Below are 22312 nucleotides of genomic sequence, written 5' to 3'. Positions count from 1 at the left end.
GAGACACACAGACACAGAGAGAACAACCATATGAAGACAAAGGGAGATATGGGAGAGATGTGGCCACAAGCCAAAGAATTCCTGGAGCCATCTGAATTTGGAAAGAGGGGGAAGAATTCTCCCCTGGAGCCTTTGGTGGGAGTGTGGCACAGCCCACACTTTGGTTTCAGACTTTTGACCTTCAGGCAAATTTATCTGATGAAAGAATAAATTTCTGTTGCTTTAAGCCACGCAGTTTCTGCTGCTCTGTTATGGCAGCCCTAGAAAATACACCGCCCAACCACAGATAGGCCAAAATAAAGGGAAGATTTCAGTCTTGGTAAACTTAGGAAGCATCTTGCAATCAAAGCAGAGAATGATGCAGGTCTCCTGTCAGCATATACACAAGCTTTGAGTTTTATAGTGTTTTTTTGTTGCTGTTATTTTGTTTTTATTTCGATTCATCTATGGGGGTTTCTCTCTAATCTTTTCAGTATTTCAGGGCCTTTGAAGATCCTAACATGTCCCTGAAGTAGGGATAGGGAAAGGAAAAGGAGAAGGGGAGGAAGGAGAGGAGAGAGAGGAAGAAAAGGAGAACAAAGAAAAGAGGAAGAAAGACACTTTGATCCAGCCAGCCCGCCTGGGTGTCTGGCCAGTTAAAGAAGACATCAGAGGAGACAGGCTGGGATGTTCTCTTGCTCCCAGGCAGAGCAGGCGGGAGGGGACTTCAGCTGCATGAGAAACAGGGCCAGTGAATGAGGAAGTCATCCTGTCAACTGGAGGAAAGAGCCTTTCTCTCTTCCTGGCCGTGGGAGGTGGAGGAACTGCCAGTCATGGCTCTTGGACTTTGTCTGGGAACCTGGGTCTCTGTGCAGAGCCTTACCTCCCCCTGCATGACAGCCACGCTGATGGCTTGTCAAGGGCAAAGCTGATGAGAGGGGCCCTGGCTGTGGCAAGCAGTGGCCTGAGAAATACACTTGCTACAGGCAGACAAGCTGCTGAGACCCATCACAAAACCAGAGTGGACAAGATAGGAAGGAGATAAAGACTGTGATTTAGAGACCTTCTGTCCAAGACTCAGCACGTGCTGGGTTATCTCAGTGATGGCTCCCTGGTGGGGGCAAAGGGAGTGCCAGATGTCTCCCAGGTCCCAGAAGCAGGCACCTGGAATCTTAAGGATATGGGACCTCATGGGGAAAAAGAGCAGCCAGCTCCCTCAGAGGCCCTGTGATCCGTGCAGGAAAGTCTCCATAGAGTGTGATGGGAGAGACTCCCACTGGACAGGAAACATACTTTTATCTCCCCCTCCTATTTCTTCCCTGTGAAATTTAGTAAGATCCCAAACTCTGCATTTTATTGATTTTTATTTTTTTATCATTATACTTCCTTTTTTATCTGTCCTAATGGGAAGAGATTTTTAAGTACTACTTGGACCACACCAGGAGCAAAGCGTGGTTTAGCCAATAAAAGCACAGACTACAGGGTTGGACAGGCCTGGGTTTAGATTCTTACTAATGCGTAACCTCGGGCAAGTGAATGTACCACTCTGAGCCTCAGTTTGGTATGTTGATGGGCCCTTGCCTCAGTTTCCCCATCTGTAAAATGGGGACAATATTGTGATTTACAGGGTTGTTAGGAGGATTTTATGATATGGGTGGTAAGACTCCATGCAAGGTAGACATTTAATCAACCTTGGTTCCTTCCTCTTCCCAAGAGGCTGCCCTGCCTTTGGAGTGGAAAGTGTGAGGCAGGAAAAGAAAGTCTGGAATTTGAAATGCACACGTGCTGGGTGGCCATCCAGCAGCAGTGAATGCCATTGGTCCACTTTGGGCCCGCCCCCAAAGTCCGCAGCCAATGGCAACATCGTTTCCTTGCCCAACCCTTTCTGGTTTCTCCCTGCTTTCCGAAGGCCCCGGGGAACAGCCCAGGTAGAAGCTCACATTGAAAAGGCAGGAGGGCACTCCTGCACCTGAAATCCTCCATCAGATGACAGCCAGCATTGGGGACAGCACTCACCAGCTCCATGCACCTGCGGCTGGCCTCCGCCTCACGTTGCACCAGCTCTTCCATGTCCGCCTTCAGCTCCTCCAGGCGCCGCTGATAATACTGGCTGCTCTCCCGCTGCTGGGACTCAGATTTGGCCGCCTGCGTGAGCTCCTCACCCATCTTGATCAGGCTGTCCCGAAGCCGGATCACCAGGACCTGGATCAGAGCGGAGAGCACACACCCATCTTGTTATTAGAGGCCAGGGGCAGGGGACAGGGGGCTCCGGGAAAAGAAATCCTGTGCTCAGTCTCTCTGCATTTGTATAAAGTCATCAGGATGATCATTCTGATTTCTGCTACAGAAAAGAAGAATTTACTTTAAAAACCTAGTCAATGATAACTGCTATACCGAGAGGCAGCCTTGCATATGGATAAGCACCCTGGTTGTTTATTTGTTTTTATAAAGATTTTTATTTATTTATTTGACAGAGAGAGAGATCACAAGTAGGCGGAGAGGCAGAGAGAGTGAGAGAGAGGTGGAAGCAAGCTCCCCGCCGAGCAGAGAGCCCAACGCAGGGCTCGATCCAGGACCCTGAGATCATGACCTGAGCCGAAGGCAGAGGTTTAACCTACTGAGCCACCCAGGCACCCCAGCACCGTAGGTTTTGAATACACTCTAGGTTCAATCCTCACCACTACCTCTTCCTGGCTGTGTGACCTTGGGCAAGTTATTTAACCTTTCAGAGAGACAGGAATGATAATAGGGTTTATGTCCCAGGGATGCTGTCAGAATTGAAAACGTTAAGTTCTGCAGACGGCTCAGCTCAGTGCCTGGCACACCAGGCATTCTAGACAAGGGTTGGGAATTATTAATATTTATAGCAACCCTCATCATTTTATGAAGCTGTGCGTTGGGGCGCACACCACATTGGGAAATCAAAACCCCTTCCCCAGCGTGGGTTTTGGGTTCCCTATTTGTAAAACAAGGAGGTTTGATCAGATAATCTTCCATGAATGTGCCTCAACTCTTAGCTTTAAGGCATTTTCCCTTTTCTGGGTGTGTGTGGGAGGGGGACAAGCCAAGAGGACACAGTGAAACAGTAAAGAGAAAGGAGCTGTGGGCATCACCATTGCTAGAGAAAACAAACCCAAGTACTGTTCTGCAGAATTCATTAGTTGGCCAACAAGCCCGGAGCCAATCGATTCTGATGGGCAAATACTCGAGTGTTGACCTAAAACTGAGCCTGCATGAATATTTTAGGCCCTTGCTCACGACTCTGAGCCCCTCTCCAGATCAGAGCCTGAATAATGGTCTAAAAGAAAAGCTTTACTATTCAATTGCCCTTTGCCTTTCAAATGGAGTTTAGCAACAATTTCAAAGGGCAGCCAGGGGATTAAAAGGAAGAAGATCAGTTCACAAATGGTGTTCCCAAGGTACCTCATCTCAAGGACCTGGGATTCTACTACATTCAGATCATGATGGCAGAGGGGGGAAGTGAATTTGGACATAGAATCTGCCACTGAAAGTTTTCTTTTATTGTAATTTTATTTACTTCTCTGCTATCACTTGATTATGCTAGAATCAAGCTAAAAAAAATCTGAAAGAGCCCAACATTATGTACACTTAAAATGTAGGAGATCAAAGTGTTCCGAGGTGATTTGCAGAGACAATTATGCCTTGAGGGATCCCCTGAGCAATTCTGAGAAGCACTGAGGGTCAAGGAAAAGAAGAATCTTTCTCTGTTCTTCATATAAACCATCCTTCTTAGAGATGAAATGCCCAGCAGGGGATTGGGAGAAGGTTTCTAAGTGAGGAATGCAGCCTCCCATTTCCAGATGCACCATCATCCTGTGGCTAAGCCAGCTGACTGCAGAGAAATTATAGCCTGGGAACAGTGAGGGTCTATTGTCAATCTAGTCCTGTCTTTGACACTACCTAGCTGTATCTTGAACAGGTCACTTGACCTCACTGGGCACATCTTGTAGTTTATTTGGTGGGACAGATCCCACCTGCCCCATGGGTTTGCGATGAACTTCCAGAGGAGAGAGAGATGAGAAACAGCTTTGACAATGGTGAGGTTCACTGGGCCATGGCTCCTGTCACTGGCCCACAGAGCTAAAGGTAAATGTAATCATTGAACCTTGCCCCAGCCCGTCTACGTATTACCTGCCCTTCTCATAGTCCAGCAGGCAATGCCACCTCCTCCTGGAAGCCTCCCTGATTCCCCAGCTTGAAAAGACCAACATCTCCTAAACCTCCCAGCCCTCTCTCTGTATCTATACACATATTTCACCCACATCTCCTACAACACTCTATGTTTATGGAAAGTGGAATCTGCTTTTTTGTACCTCCACCCGCCATGCACCTAAACCAGAGCCTGGTACATACTAAAAGCAAAATATATTTCTGCTCAAAGCGAGTGTTGCATGCATAAGTGTATGAGAGGGTGGATGGAGATGGGCAGGACAGGATCAGTGGATAAAAACATGGACAGACAGAAAGGTCAAGGTCTGAAGAAAGGGAAGGATCAGAGGAAGAGAAGATAGTGGAGAAAGGAAGGAAGAAGAGACAGAAGGGGGATGATGGATGGAGGTAAACAGAGGTGGATGGAGGTGGATAGGCTGGACAGATAGGTACTTACGGGACCATGTGTCTGAGGCAGGCAGAAAGGAGGGAGTTGGGGGGAAGGAACACTGATGGGAGATGGTAGAGGAATATGGATTCAGAGAAAGGCATGAGCAGATGAAAGGATGGTCAGAGGATGGACAGAGCATTTACAAAAGCCCCACTGCTTTCACCCTGAGTAACATCTGCATGTCTGCCAATACCTCAAATCTCTTAATCTGCACTTTCTGGAACTCCGTCTTGTTCTCCAGGTCACAGATAACCGCCTCCTGCCTCTTGACAATGGCTCGGTCCACGGTGGACTGCTCCAGGTATTCAATGCGCATCTGAGCCACCTGCAGCTGGGGGCGAACCCGAGACATCCATTGGCCACCTGCTGGCCCCAAGTCCCAGCATCAAGACACATACAGGACTTAACCCCAGGCCCATTCACACCGCCTCCTTCTTGGCTCTGATGATATGTGTTCAAGGGACAAGCACAAACTGTCAGTACCCTCCCAGCAGCCCATGCCCTGGGGTCGCTGAGGCTGGAGGTGATGTTTACTGTGTGTCTTCAGCATCTAACACAAAACTTTCAATCAGCAAGCTTCGGGATCCCAGCATACAACCAAGTGTGGGCTTGGGACCCAAGCACATTGATCAGAGTTCAAAGCCAGGCTCTGCCCTTTTCCAGCAGGAGGTACCTGGGCAGTTTGCCTCCTTGAGCTCCTTCTTTCATTTGTGTGTGTGTGAGGACTGATGGCCATTAGTAGCTGGTATATAATAAGCACCCAGCAGAGGCCTCGTGTTGCCATTATTTTTGTGCTGTTGGTGTTACTCACACCTAGGGACATTTGCTCAAGGCCCTATCACATCGGCAGAAACCCTAAGCAGGTGCACACAACAGTTCAAGAAGGGCTTCGAGAATTGCATGGATAAGAGCAACCCTCTAGCTAATGAGTGAAACTCAGGGGTGTTTGGAAGAACCATGGCTTCAAAGGAAGATTTCACAAAGGATGAGGAAGGATCCTGTCTCGCCCAGACCATCCCTTTGTCCTTGAGAACATTTCTCAGAGGAGGAAAATCTTGCACAGAATGGCTGATGAGTTTCACTGCATAGGGCATGTCTGGAGGCTGAACTGGCATGAGCAAGAGTCAGTGTGTGTGTGTGTGTGTGTGTCACTCAATTGAGTGTGTGTCCACTCAATTCATTTGGTGCACAGCTCAAATGTAGTGAGTAGACGGATGGATGGATGGATGGATGGATGGATGAGGGACAGTTTTCCAGGATCCAAACAGGGAGGTCCCAGAAAGACCCCTTCCTTTCCTCCCCACCACAAGGGCAGCTCTGAGCACGTACTTGTTCTTGAAGTTTGTGCTTCTCCTTCTTGGCTTCCTCCAGCTGTAGCTGCAGTTCTTGGATCTGTCCAATGTCAGTAGCAGACTAATGAGACAAAAAAAAAAAAAAAAAAAGTCACCTTGAGGCTTCACTGGGGACCTACCGCTGGCAAGCCCTTCTCCCCACTTCCACCCTCCAGATGTCTCAGAGCCTCCGTGACAATAGCTCGTTCCAAAGAGTTACTGCTTACATCCTCCCCACATCGTCCATCTCAGTGTCTGCTGAGTCACTCCCGTTATATAAGCCCATGGCTTTGGTCAACCGCCCAGCACACTATCAGACACTCTTGAAAGCCCAGATGGAAATGGGCTGGCCATGGCAGCAGGGCCAGATTAGAAGGGAAGGGGACTCCCGAGTATGTCAGGTGACTGGGATTCTAGACTTGGATACTGGCCTTGGCCTTTCTGTCCCTCAGTATCCCCATTTGTAAAATGGGCTGAGAGTCTCTGCTTAGCTCCTCTACCTGGGCTTTGTTCAGAGATGAAATGAGGCAGTGGAGACTATAAACGTCCTTTAAAAAAAGGAGAACCAAACTGTTAAGCATGATTATCTCTGAAGAGAGGAATTCCAATGGGCAGGAGGGCCCCTCGCTTTCTATTTTCCACCTGTCTTTATTATTTAAATTATTTATGACACACATATGTGTATACTGTTTCTGTAATTGATCCAATGCAGAAAGTTCCCTTTGACCCAAAATAAGTGTGAGTCACAAAGGCAGAAGAGGGCATCGGTTATTTCTGTGATAACTGTTGTAATGTCAAGGATATAATTGGTTATTTTTTTAAGATTTTATTTATTTATTTGACAGAGAAAGAGAGATCACAAGTAGGCAGAGCAGCAGGCAGACAGAGAGAGGGGAAGCAGGCTCCCTGCTGAGCAGAGAGCCCGATTCAGGGCTTGATCCCAGGACCCTGGGATCATGACCCGAGCCAAAGGCAGAGGCTTAACCCACTGAGCCACCCAGGTGCCCCAAATTGGTTGTTTTTATTATCATTATTCTTTTTTTGGCAGAAATTCCCCCAGATTCCCATCTCGGTAGGATGCATTTGAAGTCTGGCAGGTAACGTATCATGGATCCCCTCTGGGGTATAACGTGGGGAAGATGCTCCTTACTCTTGGAGGAAGTTGCTCTCTCCACCCCCCAGTTATCAGAAACCTGCCAGGGATCCCCATCACTCATCGGTCTGTTTAACCCCAAAGCCTCTGCTGCACCCCATCCTACCACCATGCCTCTTGACTGTGTCCTGGGTCTGGCCACCTACCCACATCTACTCTACTCCCCAGTACAAGGCAGCTAACCCTCTCCCTCTTGTTCTGGTCACTAAAACATTTGCTGATAATTCCCATCACACATAAAATAAAATCCAAACTCATCTCAGCTTTCGAGCCCCCAGTCTGGCCCTGCTCTGCCGGCCTCGCTGAGCTCCTCCTGGATCATGCTCCCCTCGCTGGCCTCCTTCCAGCCTCTCAAATGGGCCATCTTAGGCCCTTTGCTTGTGCTGTTCCATCTGTCTGGATTACTTCCCGCAACCCTCACTTCCACCCAACCTAATTAACTCCTGTGCCTCATTCCGATCTCCATAAGAGTCACCTCCTTGGGGAAGACCTCCAACCGAGGTCAAGATTTACAGAAACGTGCTCATTTCTTTTCCAGACACTAAGCTCCTTTTGCAAGTGCCCCCGCTCTGTTCTGGGTGATTATATGAGGTCTGCCCAGCCCATTCACCTCATGTGAATGCAGGGACAGCACGTGATTTTCTCAATCCAGTATCTTTGGCATTTCATATGGTAGCAAATGCATGGTGGGGGCCCAGTAATTATTAAACAAATGAATGGATATAGACATAGATTATGGAGAGGCAGATGGATAGATGAAAGGATGGATGGAAGAATGGGTAAGCGGGTGGAAGGATGGCTGGGTGGGTAGGTGGGTGAATGGGTAGGTGTATGGGTGAATGGGTAGAGGTATGGGTAGATGGGTGGCTAAAATGAGGACAGGTGAATGGGGGACGGATGAGCAGAGGAATGGTGAATGGATGAATATTTTGATGGGTAGTTAGAAGGGTATGTGGGTGTGTGGATGTGTAGATATATGTACACATAAATCAAAAAATTTCCTGGTGGAGATGCCTTCCAGGAATGCACACCCATCTGAAGGGGACACCCGCCTCCATTAGGACATGAAATTTCACTGTCCCCATCACTGTAGCATCTATCCCACCCAGGCCCTAGGATCAGAGAGCGGCCCAATCACATCCCCTTTCTTGACATCTTCCCCCGGCCCCCCACGCCCGGCCCAAGGCCACTAAACCTCCTTCCACTCTCCATTGCCACCTGAGCAATGAGGTCCTTGTGCTTCTGCATGAGGTCGTTCAGGTCGTCCTGGTCCTCGTCGATGCGCTTCAACAGGTCCGCTCTCTCAAACTGCAGCCGGTATAGCTGCTCGTCCACCTGGAGGGAGGCAGGACAAGGGTGAGGGGGCAGCTAGAAGGGTGGCTGGGAAGGGGACACCACGGGCCTCAGGAAGAGCCAAGTGGGGAGGCTCACCTGTGAGTGTGTCAGATGAGTGACCATGTACTAGAAAGGATGGTCATGGGTGTGTCCATGCATGATGTGTGTGTGTGGGGGGCACACATGTGGTTGTGTGAATGCATATGTGCCCGTGATGGCTAGACATCTGTGTAAGCCCACATGGGCTCACATTTCATGCCTGGGACATGCATGTGAATACAGACCTCTCTGAGTACAGATTCTCTCTGAGGACCAGGACTCTGTTCTGTTCACAGGTCTATTCCTCTCCCCACCCCGCTGTACCAGGCCTGCCTACAGCAGGTGCTCAGGAAATATGTCTTGGGTGGTTGGGTAGAAGTGATGCATATTTTACCTAAGAGGGCATTGATCTGTGTGTCTGGTGATTTTGGAGGTGAGGCGTGCATTCATTTATGTGCGTGTGTGCATATGAATGTTTGTGGGCAAGTTCCTCTTAACCTGGTGCTAACAAAATCTGGAACAAAGGGGACCTTGAGACAAACTTTTGCCTATAAATCTGTGGCTACACTTAAATTTTAGGATTTCACATGTGGAGTAAAAATTTAAGCTCACCTTGTATGCACAGATCAGTGACTTAGAAAGGCACACCTGATTTCTGCCAATATAGTAGATTCATAATATGTGTTCACTTCCCCCATTCAGGGGTGAGCACGTAGTAGGTTCATAATAGATGGCTGGGTCCGTTATAGGAGTGAGCCTAAGTGGGCCTGTGAGAGATACGCTCATCTCCATTTATAAGAATGAACATACACCCGTACAATTATAAAGGCCAAGTCCCTTGTAATGGTGGTAAGCACATAGGAGGACTACAACAGGTGCCTGGGAACCACTTACAGTGGTGAACACACTGTGGGAATACTATAGACATTTCTGTTCTCAGGTAGGGTGCTGAGAAAACAACAGGTTCCTACTGAATACATCCCCACCATGCTGAGCACACAGTAGGTCTACCTTTGCAGAGGTGAACACACAGTCAGCCCTCATATATGCCCTGATACCTTTATAAGGCTCAGCTCATAGTAGGATATCTGTGCTCTCAGGAAGTCCCCAATAAGTGCCCTTTGTCTCTCTTACAGTGTTGAGCACAGAGTGGGCCCATGCTAGCCCCCACAGCCCTGAGCTGGCCCGGGGCTCCACAGTTCCAGGAAGGGACAGGTACCAGGTTCTTGCTCCGGGTCATGTTCTCCAGCTCACTGTGCATGTTCTCCAGGTCCACGGTCAGTGCCTTCTGCGTCTTCAAAGCATCCTCACACTTGGCTTCACTCTGCTCCAGCTGTGCCAGGCAGGAGAATGAGAGGAGAAGAGCCTCAGAAGGCCGCCTCCTTGAATGCCCTTCCCCTCTGGCTCGGGCCCTCTCCGGTGACACAATAATTTACAGATGGTCCCCATGTCTTTGCAACTATTCATCAACCCACAACGAGGGGAAGCGACTGCGTTTGCATCTGAGGCGGCCAGATTCTGAGCTACTCAAAATTGAACAGGCACTGTCCCATGAAATAAGGCTAGTCCGCTTTGGTGCCAGGAGCTAGGCCCCAGCCCCACTCAGCGAATATTTGCTGACACTCACTTAGTGTGTGCCGTGAACAGTCAGCCTGGGCCCTGGCCCACCATGGGAGAAGGGGAGTCAGAAAGGGACAGTCTCATTGAGCAGCAAAGGAAGGAAGACATGGAGACACTAAGAATACAAGATGAAGTCAGGGAAGGCTTCCTGGAAGAGGTCCTTGAAAGTCAGTAGGAAGTTGACAAGGAGATGCTTCCTTTATTTGTTTTTTTTTTAAGAGAAAGAGAGAGAGAGAGTATAAGCTGGGGGAGGGACAGAGGGAAAGGGAGAGGGACAAGCAGGGCGCCTGGGTAGCTCAGTGGGTTAAGCCTCTGCCTTCGGCTTGGGTCATGATCTCGGGGTCCTGGGATCGGGTCCCACATCGGGCTCTCTGCTCTGCAGGGAGACTGCTTCCTCCTCTCTCTCTCTCTCTGCCTCTCTGCCCACTTGTGATCTCTCTCTGTCAAATAAATAAAATCTTAAAAAAAAAAAAAAAGAAATATGAGAGGGACAAGCAGATTCCCATCTAAGCGAGAAGCAGGGAACCTTGACACTAGGCTCCCTCCTAGGATCCTGAGATCATGACCTGAGCCAAAGTCAGACTGAGCTATCCAGGTGCCCCCAAGTAGACATCTCTTAACCAGGTTTCAGCATTGCAAACCCCTTTAAATTGTATGGGAACTTTTTGCCATGGGAGCATTTTCTCAAAGATTAAGAGCCACTGACCTAAACAAAGTTTTTCTTTCCCACTCTTTCCTTTCTCATCCATTCACTTGCCTGCACCCAGCCAGCCTCCTGTCTTAGCAGAGAGGGGCCATCTAACAGGTCCAAGTACCTACACAGCCCCAGAAGATGGTCGTGTCCCACTGGAAAAAAACATTCGGTCACAATCCCTAAGTCCATGCTACAGTTGGCAGTTTCCCCTGGATTTCCAAACCCTAGAATCCCTGAGCAGAACACAGCCTCAGAAATCGACTAAGGAGAATGCTCAGGGTTCAGAGAGGGACAGTGCCTTGCCTGAAGTCACACAGCTAGCTGCAAGGAGTGAAGACAGTCGCTTGTATTGTCCAGACCAGCTGATTCTCACAGCCAGGCCACTGCCCCACCAAAATTAATAATAGTAAGGTTGGGGCTTCCAGATAGGGGGAAAAAAAAAAAGGCAAGCTAGAGTCCCCGTGAAATGACGTGCATACAGTCTCTGGTCCCTGAGGCCACCAAGCAAGTGGGAGGGCCCCATTGATCTATAAAAGGAAAACAATTGAGCCATTGCGGAGATCACCGCAGGACAACTGACCAAGGTTGGGGGGGCTGCTCTATGGGTAAAACTCCTTTGGGGTCATTTTCATCTCCTTCCAAACTGGGCAGAGAATGTCTTCCACAGCGTATTAGGAGCTCAGCCCCTATGTTAGAATAACAACAATGACAATGGAAGGCGGGGAGAATGGAGGTCACCATCAATTTGAATATCTCCTGCCAAGCACCTCCGAAAAGGTTCCGCTTTCCTTTTGGCTTGTAATCTTCATCTTTGAGCTGTGAGGTTCATACTGCTGATATCCCCATTTTACACACAGCTTTCTCACACAAACCTCTAGTAACAGCTCCACCTCACTGCTGGCAGCCAAGGTCCACAAACCCTCCTCCCCACCAGTTTTCCAAGTCCCCAAGAGCAATGTATTCCCACAGCGGGCTCAGTTCCTTGAGGCCCATTCCCCTTGGTGTGGGGGCTGGGACACACAGAGAGTGATGCTGAGCGAGGGGAGCACCACGGACAGGGTGAATCAGAAGTCAGTCAGGTATAGTCTCATCCTCCTGCAGGCGGCTCCAGGGCCTCTGGCAAGGCAGGGAGGTGGCAAGGTGGCCTCTGCAGCCAGAGGCCTCACTAAGCTAAGACCTGGAAGATGCAAAGAGACAGCCGTGTAGAGACTGAGGAGGAAGAAACAGTGCCCTGAGTGGAGGCAGCAGCTGGTGCAAAGGCCCTGAGGCAGGAACAAGAACAGAAGTGAAATTGGTGCTGAAGGACAGAAAGGTGGCCAGTGTGACTGGACAGCTGTACAGAGATGGGGAGGGGGCAGGATGCTGAAGGAATGGATTGAGTGGGGGTGGGGGGTCGGCACATTAGTGAGGCTAGTGAGTGAAGTGCAGGTTCATTTTCAGTCTGCAGGGAAACCACTGATGGAGGAGGAAGCAGTTAGCACACTCTACCTTGGCTGCTGCGGGGAGGATAAGTTTTAGTGGGCAAGACTGGAAATGGGGCAGCAAGTAAGGACACACTGTGGGGTGTGCCAAGAAGGAAAGGTCTGGGTGGGCAGGAGCAGGTGAGCCATCATGGGAGATGAGGTCAGGTAACTAAGAGTGGAAAGAAGACATCTCACTGGGTCTCACTCCCAGGCCAAACTGCCAGGCTCAGGGCCAAGAGGCAAGTGAGGGCACCGTCAGTAACCGAATAGTGAAGCGCCAAATACGAAGACAGCACTTTCCATCTGCTGAGCCCCTCCTTGAGCTAAGGGTTTTGGCAGTGTGATACCCTGGTCCTCAGAGCCTCCCTGGAGCGAGAAGGCTCCATTTGTATCTCCATTTCCCACGTGGTAGATGGTCAATGATTAAGAAATAATCCTTCCTTTCCCCCATCTCCCTGAAGTATGCAGAGTGAGGACGATTCATCCCCGAGCGGAGATGGACATGGCTGTTAGTGTTCTTCTTAGCTCCTCTGGGTTAGGGATAGGATTCTCTTGGCCGTGATGGGTCTTGGCATTAACAGTTGTACCTGCTACTGTTGTCGGGGGCCATTTCCAGGACACTGTGCTCTCCATCTTGCTTTGTAAAAGCTCCACAAGACCTCTTGGGAGCAGGGCACAACCTTCAGGAACCACCTGGTATAGGAGGACACCGGGGCTCGCAGAGGGGAAAGGACTTGCCCACAGTCACATAGCAGATCAGCAGAGAGGCCCGGCTGGTCCAACCCCAGAGTCCACGCTCTTTCCTGCTGGGCTCCCCTGTGCCTCCTGAAAAGCCCCTCTCTGGAAGGTCTGGGCCACAAGGGAAGGCCAGATTATAATAAAGGGAAAGCTCCTTTGCAGAGCAAACTGTTGGCTCAGTGGCTTGGTGACACCATGGCAGCCACCCAGGCAGGGTCGTGAGGTCCAGGACCGGGCTGGGGACTGCAGAATGTGAGGCAGAGCAGTCGGAGACAAGAGACAGGACTCAGGAGACTGAATCAAGGAATCAGTGCAGTGGCGCCAAGGAAACGGGCACCATCCCAGATAAACAAGTTCACCCCCGAGGGAGGAGGAAGGAAACCAACACTTACTGACGCTGGCTGAGTGCCAGGTCCCACCCGATGTGGGGGTCAGAGCCTGGGCATGAAGCCAGACCTGGAGGATCGGCCTCTCTCAGTGGGTCTCGTAACCTCACACCTCAGTGTTCTCGCCTGTAAAATGGGGAGAGTCCCACCATAGGGTCTATGTGATCCTGCATAGTGAGTGAGCGGAATCAGGGGCATGCTCGGCACCGTGCCAGGCACTGAGAAAACCCGAGGAGAGTAATTGCAGTTGTCTCTGTTGTCTGTCCCTTTCCTACCCTTAAGAGCCTTACACATTGGCGTTTTAACCCCATCACAGAGGCCAGGAGAATGAAAGGAAATGGAGCCATCGAGCTCCCATTGCTGGAATGAGGCAGGGCCTGGGCTCCCACCATCTCAAGGAGCAGATTCAAGCTTCCTGGAAGACGGGGTGGGGGGCGGGGGAGGGTGCCAACCCCAAAGGGGCACCAGCCAGGAGGATCTGGACAGGCAAGACATGAATCCCCATCACCACCCCCCCCACCACACCCAGCAGCCCCAGATTTCTACTGGGCAGGCTCTGGGTCTGGGCCACTGCTGACAAGCCATCTGAATGCTGAGATTTAAAAATCTCAATTTATGACACTTTAGGGAGTGGGAAGAAATACAGGGCCATCTCGGGCTGATTTTCCATTATGGATGGCCCGCTGTAAGAATAACTCACTGCATCTTATTTCCATATGGGGGCTGTTTGAGTGACATTTTTATGAAGTCGGGTGGCAAGTCATGCTGGGGCTGAGATCAGACCCTTTAGGGGAGTGACCTGGCCCACCGCCTCTCCACAAATGCCTTCCTTTCTTGGGGGCTCTCCAGGTGGGGCAGCCAGAGAGCAGAAGGAACAGGGCAGCCAGACTCCCCTCAGGAAAGGTTATTGGGTTGTGCTCCCCAGTCCTCATAGCCAGTGTGACAATGAGGATCCTGGGGGGGACAGAGGACACTTCACACCTTTTGGTTCCAAGTCACCATCCTCCCCAGGGATGACCCCTCCCGGATGTCTTGTCAGACCTCCAAGATACAGGGTGGAGAGCGTTAGGGGGATAAAGTCTCTGGTGATTTCCCTCTATTTCCAGACCTGGCATGGTGGTAACAGACAGGTCAAATGACTTACTGAGGGTTTCACAGGTTCTAAGCCACAGACTGGGATATGAATCCCACTCAGAGTCATTATGCTGCATTCCTTCTAGAACAGTAGTGCCCTGGACAGATGCTTTATAGAGGAAATTCTGTGATGTGTCTGCATAGTGTCTGTTCTCCCTTCTTTTGATAGTGTCACCCAATCCTCCCTGGGGGGGGGGAAAAATATATATATATATACATATGTGTGTGTATGTGTATGTGTGTGTGTATATGTGTATATATATATATGTGTGTATATATATAAAAATATGTGTCTATATATATACACTCACATATATATAGACACATATATATTTATATATATATACATACACACACACACACATATATATAATATATATCTCCACCCCCCAAATGTCCATGTTCTTCTGATGGAGTTAACCACCTCCACCCACCAAATGTCCATGTGCTTCTGATGAAGTTAACCACCTGCCCTCACCTCAACACACAACTATGAAGTTTCAAAAACAGCATGTGACTCCACCTAGCTGATCAGAGCACTACTTCCTGTCAGCCAGAGGGCTTCGCTGTGGGACAGTAGCATGGCTGGTATCAGGGGTTTTGCTGGGACTACAGAAACAAAGTTCATTCTCTGTGATGCAGGATGTGAGCCTGGAGTGTCTGTTTGATGGCCCTCTTCCTAGCAAGAATGAAAATACTGCCTAGAATAGAAGGTGACATCAAAGGTGCTAAGGCAAGAAACATTTGCAATGACATGGTTGGGGCACCTAGATCCAGCCAAGCCTAAAGGCAGATTTTGCCTCAGAACTTTTCAGATATTTTGGCCAATAACTTCCCTTTTCCCTGCTTGAGCAAATTAGAGCTGTATGGCCAGGAGACAGATGCAGAATCAGTAAACAAGTTAGAGGAGAGAGTACATGTACCAAACAATGACCACAGGTGACAGTGTTCATTGATCCTATGCTGCCAAGGATGTTAGATCAACATAGTGCCATCTAAAACCCTGTGGTAGAATCACAATCCTTCATTCTTTATCTATTCTATGTATGGATCCCTCCCCACAGGAGGATAAATATTGCCCCTTCCTGATTGTTCAATGGGGAAAAGAGGAGGGAATGAGAGTCCTCCCACACTGACTCAATGAGGCACTGTGTGGGCCCACTCGTTGCTCATTATCACTGTGGCCCACAGAAGCCCTGCATGGCAGGGATCAGCCCACTTCGTGTTACAAAAGAGGAAACTGTAACCCGGGTCAGGGGAAGGGTCGTGCCCAGGGTCAGATGCAAGTCAATGGAACTCTGAGCCTGTGCTCTTCCTGGGCCCCCACATAGCCCACTCTGCACACAAGTCTTTCCCTCCTGCTGAGTTCATCTCTCCGCATTCTCTCACAACATCCCCCTCCTTTCATTCCCCCGGAGGGCAATTGAGATTCCCATCACATAGACATCAACTACAACCCAGTGAATAGCATTACTTTCCTATGCAAAGCCATCTGCCTGCTTTAAATACCTGGTGAAAATGTTTGCTTTGGACTTATTAAGCTACTCGATGAGTGGGCTAGACATACGGAAGGAGGCAGGGAGAGGGAAAATGCTGGTATTACAGCTGAGCGATTAGAACCCCAATCTCAGGGTCTGGTTGAACAGCGTGAGGGATTTAAGGATCCCGTATCACAAATGCCACGGGGAAGCCTTCTAAGAAATGGTGTCATTGGCAGGCCAAGCAAGAACTAACCTTCAGTAGGAAGGCCTTCCCTGAAGGGAATTACCAGCATCTCAAACTATAGAAGGCCCTGATATTGAACAAATTCATTAAGTGCAAACATATTAAAAATGTCAGGCCAGGTCCACCAATGGTCTATCTGGCTCAGGAGCTTGATGACGGTGGCCCCAGGGGGAAATTTCCAAGACCATCTGGCAGTTACTCTCTGTGTCCTTGATCAAACCATTTGAGCATCTATTAAACATTCCATCATTTTCCTTACATTGTGCTAGAGGATCGTTATTTATTGATACATCAGAATGTTTTCTGAGTATTTACTGTTTCCATCTTCTTCCGAGTAAAAATAATCATTATCAGTAGCGGGATAATAGTAACCGCTTTCTGGATGCTTACCACGAATATGTTAATTGCAACAAGTAACAATTCTGTGAAGCAGGTACTTTCATCACCGTTTTATTAAAGAAGAAATTGAGGCTCAGAGAGGTTAGTGAACTTGTCAAGATCACACAGCTTCTAAGTGGTGAATGGGGCCAGGACCTGAACTGAATTTTCAGTTTCAGCTTTTTCTTGTAAGCCCTGTGGCAAGGGCTTCCCACCTGCTTTGTTAAACAGACCTCCTTTTTCTTTGTGGGTTTAAGAGTCCTTCCTTCGTGATAGAAGTGAACTAAATTTGCTGTAGTGAGCATTTCGTGATGCAAATAATTGTCAAATCGCTAGGTTATACAGCTGAAACTAACATACAATACCTAATGTATATACTAACACAATATACTAATATTGTGTGTCAACCACACTTCAATAAAAATGAAAATTTTTAAAATAATTTTTTTAATTTTTTTTATAAACATATAATATATTTTTATCCCCAGGGGTACAGGTCTGTGAATCGCCAGGTTTACACACTTCACAGCACTCACCATAGCACATACCATCCCCAATGTCCATAACCCCACGCCCTCTCCCAACCCCCCTCCCCCCAGCAACCCTCAGTTTGTTTTGTGAGATCAAGAGTCACTTATGGTTTGTCTCCCTCCCAAGCGGAGAAAGACAACTATCATATGATCTCCCTGATATGATGAAGTGGTAAAAAATGAAAAATTTTTAATAAAAATTTAATTTTTAAAAAATTTAATTTTAAAAAATTTAATTAATTTATTTGACAGAGAGAGAGATCACAAGTAGGCAGAGAGGCAGGCAGAGATAGAGGAGGAAGCAGGCTCCCTGCTGAGTGGAGAGCCACATGTGGGGCTCAATCCCAGGACCTTGAGATCATGACCCCAGCTGAAGGCAGAGGCTTTACCACTCAGGCACCCCAATAAAAATGAAATTTAAAAAAGAGTCTTTCTTAATAGGATCTCAGGACTGCCCAGGTATTATGTGACTGGAACAGACCTCAAGAATTTCCTTCCTGCCTTCACCTGTGATGACAGTGGATTTGGAGTATGCCGATGTTCTCCAAAGAGAGAAAGAAAAATAAAAAAATAAGACTTGGAAAAGCAAGATAAAAAACACATAAAACACCCTCCCTGCCCCCATCCTATCATACCCTCATTTTTATCATATTTGCAACACCCCTTTGTTCCAGCACCCCACGGCTCCCCTAAACAATGCACTGTCGGAGTGTCTCCGGTCTGTCTTCTCGCTAGATAGTCGGAGCCCAGAGGTCCCTGAGGGCTTGCTCCCCTCTGGGTCCCTACGTAGTAGGGGCTCCACGCACATGCCCTGAGGGACAGGGCAAGAGGTCAGCTCAGCACATCACAAATCTGTCCCAGTCTGCAGGGCTGCCTCAGCCTATAGCCCGAGCTACCTGCTGCCCACGCTGCCTGAGCCAGCCCTGAACACCTCCTTGGGAAGCCACCCTCTGCCTGGCTATCCCCAGCTCCTCCTGAGCTGGTCCGGACAGCCAGCTCCCCAGGAAGGACAAGGGGTGGGCCATGCAGGCAGGACCCTCCCTTGCAGGAGGAAATGACCCAGCTAGGGAGAGTGACCACACACTCATTCAGCAAACCTACAGGGGCTGCATCCCAAGTCCGGGCTTGAGCCCCTAGTGGAGGAGTGAGGAGGAGGGAACTTCCTGCCACCAGAACATACAGCTAACCAGAACACTCTCTACCTAACCAAGTGATTTTAAATTTGGATTCCAAGCTAATTGAGCCTGACCAAGTGGACCCCCTCACACTTAAGAGCTCTGTTCATAAAATGACAGAGCTAAGAGAAGGCAGCAGTGGACCTCAAAGTTTATCCCCAGAGCAGGACAAAGTATTTGCAAGATACATAACCAGCAAAGGGCTTACATACCAGGATATTCTACAAATCACTGAGAAAAATAGCCAACAGTTTAAAAGAGGAACACATGGCTTCCTCAGGTATAAGTAGCCCTCCAAAAAGCTTATCCACTTTGAAAAGGCAATCTATCTCTTTACCCATCAGGGTGAGGGAAAATGGAACCTTCCCGACACCTCCTCCTGCAAAATGGCTAAGATGTGAACAAGGAACAATCCCCGGGGCTGACCGGCATGGGATGCCAGTGGGGCACATGTTCCACTGGATGGAGGAAACGTGCCTGCAGACACTTGGTAGAAGCACATGGCTACCTCAGCACAGTTAATGAAACACGTGTACCGTGATCCAAAGACATTACACTTCTAGGTCTACACCTTACAGACACACACACACACACCCCTCCCTCCCAAATAAAATAACATGGGGGAAAACAGGCATTTAGTAGCTGTATTCGTAATCACCAAGATCTAGGCGCAAGCTACGTGTCCATTGACAGCAAAATGTCTCAACCATGATACAGTCTCAGAAACAGCAAGGAGGACGAACCAACTACTACCTATGATAACATCACGTAGTCTTGTATCCATCCATGTGATGAGGGAGCAGGAGGCTGGCTGAGGACAAAGCAAAAGCTGGCGCCTTGCACTCCCTCTTCACCCGCTCCCCTCCATATGTGTAGCATCCCTCAGGCACCCCTGACTGCCATAAAACGATAAATAGTTAACTTGCAGGGATCACAATCCTGCAGAACAGGAATCTCCCGTGCTCTACAGATGTCCTAGAGACCTAAACAGGGAGGTTACCTTATCAATAGCACAAATTTCCAGAGGCAAATAACTCTTGGTTCCTGAAGCCCTAATGTCTCCCTCCCCACCATAAACTGGAGGAGGCTGAGGTAGAAAGGAATGTAAATGATAGCAGGATCATAATACCCCACCAAGAATCTCCCAATTATCTTGATGTTAGTGCCTGACCTAAAGACGACATTGATCAGGCCATAATGGCAAGGACTCCCCCCGGCACCTTGTAGGCCCTCCCTAACATGTGAGAACTCTGTTGAAATCTCCCATTCCTTCACCACCTCCCCCCAACCGTGGGGTATATAACATGCCTACCCTCACAACCCGGGGCAGCCGCATCTCCGCCTGCCCATGGGCCCTGTCCCCGTGCTCTAATAAATCACCTTTTGTACCAACGACGTCTTAAGAATTCCTTCTTTAGTCGTTGGCTCCGAACCTCCGCACCCCACCGAACCTGACTTAGGTTCTGGGACTTCATCATTTTTGGCGAGCCAGCCAGATTTCATCACATGGGTGGCGGAGGGGAAGCAAGAACCAGGCCAGAATGCATGGACAGTTGGACAGTAAGAATTCATTCGAGGAGCAATAGGAGCAGATAATCGGGAGAAGTCAGTCAAGCTGGTATCTGGTTCATCACCTCCTCCCCTCAACCTACAGGCACCTTCCCTCATCTTACAATTACTGAATGCTAGCGACGGTGGTCCTATGATGGGCCACTCCCCTCCCCACCACCCCTCCCACCCTTGTTTGCCTGGGACGTTTCTGGTTTTAAAAATCAGAAATCCTGTGTCCTGGGAACACCCCCAGACTGGCACCACATCCAACAGTTCTGGAATTGCAAAGACAGGGGCTCCCATTCCAGTTCCCCCAAATGGAAGAGCAAGCACAACCGGTCTGAATTCTCCCAAAATGTCAGCATCCTAAAATACAGAGAAGGAGAGATTGAGGATCTACAGGCTTGCAAAACCTGAATGAAAGCACTTTTGCACCTGGGGTTGGATCCTGAACATGGAGAAAAATCGCTATGAGGAATATTAATGGGACAACGGACAACATCTGCATCATTAAGCAGCTAAGATCGGGGATCAGCAAACTTTTTCTCCAAGGACCAGAGAGTCAATATGTTTGGCTTTGCTAGGCCAAGAGCGAAAAAATAAAGGAGAGAGAGAGAGAGAGGTACTATCCTTTCCTAACCACTTTAAAATGCAGCCATTTAAAAACATGAAAACCATTCTTAGGTCTCAGGCTGTCATAAAAAGCACAAAAACAAAAACAAAAAACAAACAAAAATCCAAAAAACAAAAACAGACAAGAAATAAGCCTGTTGGATTTGAGCTGAATTAGGCCTACAGGCCATAGTTCATCGACTCCCGAACATGTTATCAGTATGAAATTTCCCATGTTGATGAGAGCAAAAGGGCATCACGTCTGTAACTCCAGTGTGGTAAGATGTTAGATTGATGAATCTGAATGAGGGCTAAACACGGATCCTCTGACTATTCTTGCCACTTCAAGTTTAAAATTCTTTCAAAATATGTTATTTAAAAAAACAAAAAACAAAAAATAAAAAAAAACAGTTCCTCCCCAGCCCTGCGACTTTGGGCAAGTCTCCTATACACTGAGCTTCCTCCTACACACAAGGAGCATAATACTAGCTCCCTCCTGGGGAGAGTCAGGGCTCACCCTGTGAGCTCCCACCCATCTGCAGAGCCCCTGCGGTCTCCAGACCCACTCCCACACTCTGGTCTGAAACAGAAGAGGCCATGCTCACGTGCTGTTCCCTACATTCAAGTGGGTTGAGGGGCTCAGATTAAGTCATGGCATCTTGGGGCTTGGCCCCGTGCCTGGTGCAGCATAACCAATGGTTGCTTGCCATCGATGTCCTCGTTGTCAAGATAGCTATGATTATCCTGGTGGATGGCTTGCCGCTCTGGGGTCTGGCCCTCCACGGCGCTTGACATTAACAGGTGCTTCTGGGGAGACGCGTAGACGTCACTCCCTGCCTACAGCAAAGCCAGTTGTCCCCCGCTTCATTCCTAACAGCATGGGAAGTGTCAATATTTGTGGATTGAACAGGCCCTTGATAACCATGTTCTTACCCAATTACACTTCAGTTTTTATCTCCTCTGACAGGAGGTTATGTTAATATTGAATCAATTCACTCCAACATCATATTTCAAAAGGCGAGGAAAAAAAAAGTCTCTTCAGATAAAATACCCAGGCCACCTGCCCTGTGGTTCCTGGCTGGGGAGAAGCATTCCAAAGGTGCTCACTCACATAAAAGGCTCCCATCAGAGTCATCTTCCCAGAGTGGATTCATTAGTCTCAATGTCTCGTGGAAGCATGGGTGACTCATGGTGACAAACGTCCCAATGAAAGGCACCAGGGAAGAGTCAAGGGCTATCAGTCTTCTGCACACCAGCAACGAGAGCTCGGGTTGTTGCCTGACCATGGCTGGGAGTTCATCATGTAGACAACACATCAGGCCCAGTGGGCCCACAGGAAGGAACACAGAAGCTGAGCCTGAAACCCCCAGTGGAAAGGCCTACTGGAGCATCCAGGGCTTTCCAAAGGGATGCGATGGCCCAGAGGGAGCAGAGGGCCAACAGGAGACACATTCACAGTCTGTGGTAGCACGTGCTGAACTCCCAGCTGGTAAAGACTGTGGGTTCAACTCCTGCCTTCATCTCTTTCTACCTTCGTGACTTTGGACAAGTTTCTTAGTATTTGTACTTAGTCTGGCCCTTGCCTTTAAAGGAGCTGGAAGGTGAATGGGGGGCAAGCAAAGGCATTGATTGTGAGAGACTGATGTGTGCTGTTCTAGACCTAAACCCTGGAGACCGTGAAAGAAGGGAGGTGGGCTCTCACCCAGCCCTGTGAGGGTCAGAGATGGCTCCCAGGGACAATGGCCCAACCCAAGCTAAGAAGAGAACTAGATCTTCAGCAGGCGAAGAGTTTTCAGAGGGGAGAGGCGAGAGGACACAGCGTGGACAAAGGTGGGAAAGGTGGGACGG

The 22312-nt window shown here is 48.9% G+C and overlaps 1 protein-coding gene across 1 annotated transcript in view; it reads right to left on the bottom strand.

Moving 5' to 3' along the window:
- The window catches only part of MYO18B (myosin XVIIIB), a 250800-nt gene that overhangs the window by 67863 nt on the left and 160625 nt on the right, over positions 1 to 22312 (bottom strand). Inside the window, exons 35-39 of the mRNA XM_059409906.1 lie at positions 9678 to 9791; positions 8303 to 8419; positions 5930 to 6013; positions 4794 to 4931; positions 1996 to 2181 (exon numbers count right to left, since the gene is read on the bottom strand). Coding sequence (XP_059265889.1) covers positions 1996 to 2181; positions 4794 to 4931; positions 5930 to 6013; positions 8303 to 8419; positions 9678 to 9791 — 639 coding nt within the window. The remainder of the gene's footprint in view (positions 1 to 1995; positions 2182 to 4793; positions 4932 to 5929; positions 6014 to 8302; positions 8420 to 9677; positions 9792 to 22312) is intronic.

This window comes from Mustela nigripes, chromosome 8 (assembly GCF_022355385.1).
Source record: "Mustela nigripes isolate SB6536 chromosome 8, MUSNIG.SB6536, whole genome shotgun sequence".
Lineage (NCBI taxonomy): Eukaryota > Metazoa > Chordata > Mammalia > Carnivora > Mustelidae > Mustela > Mustela nigripes.
This window is presented reverse-complemented; position numbering and strand designations above follow the sequence as displayed.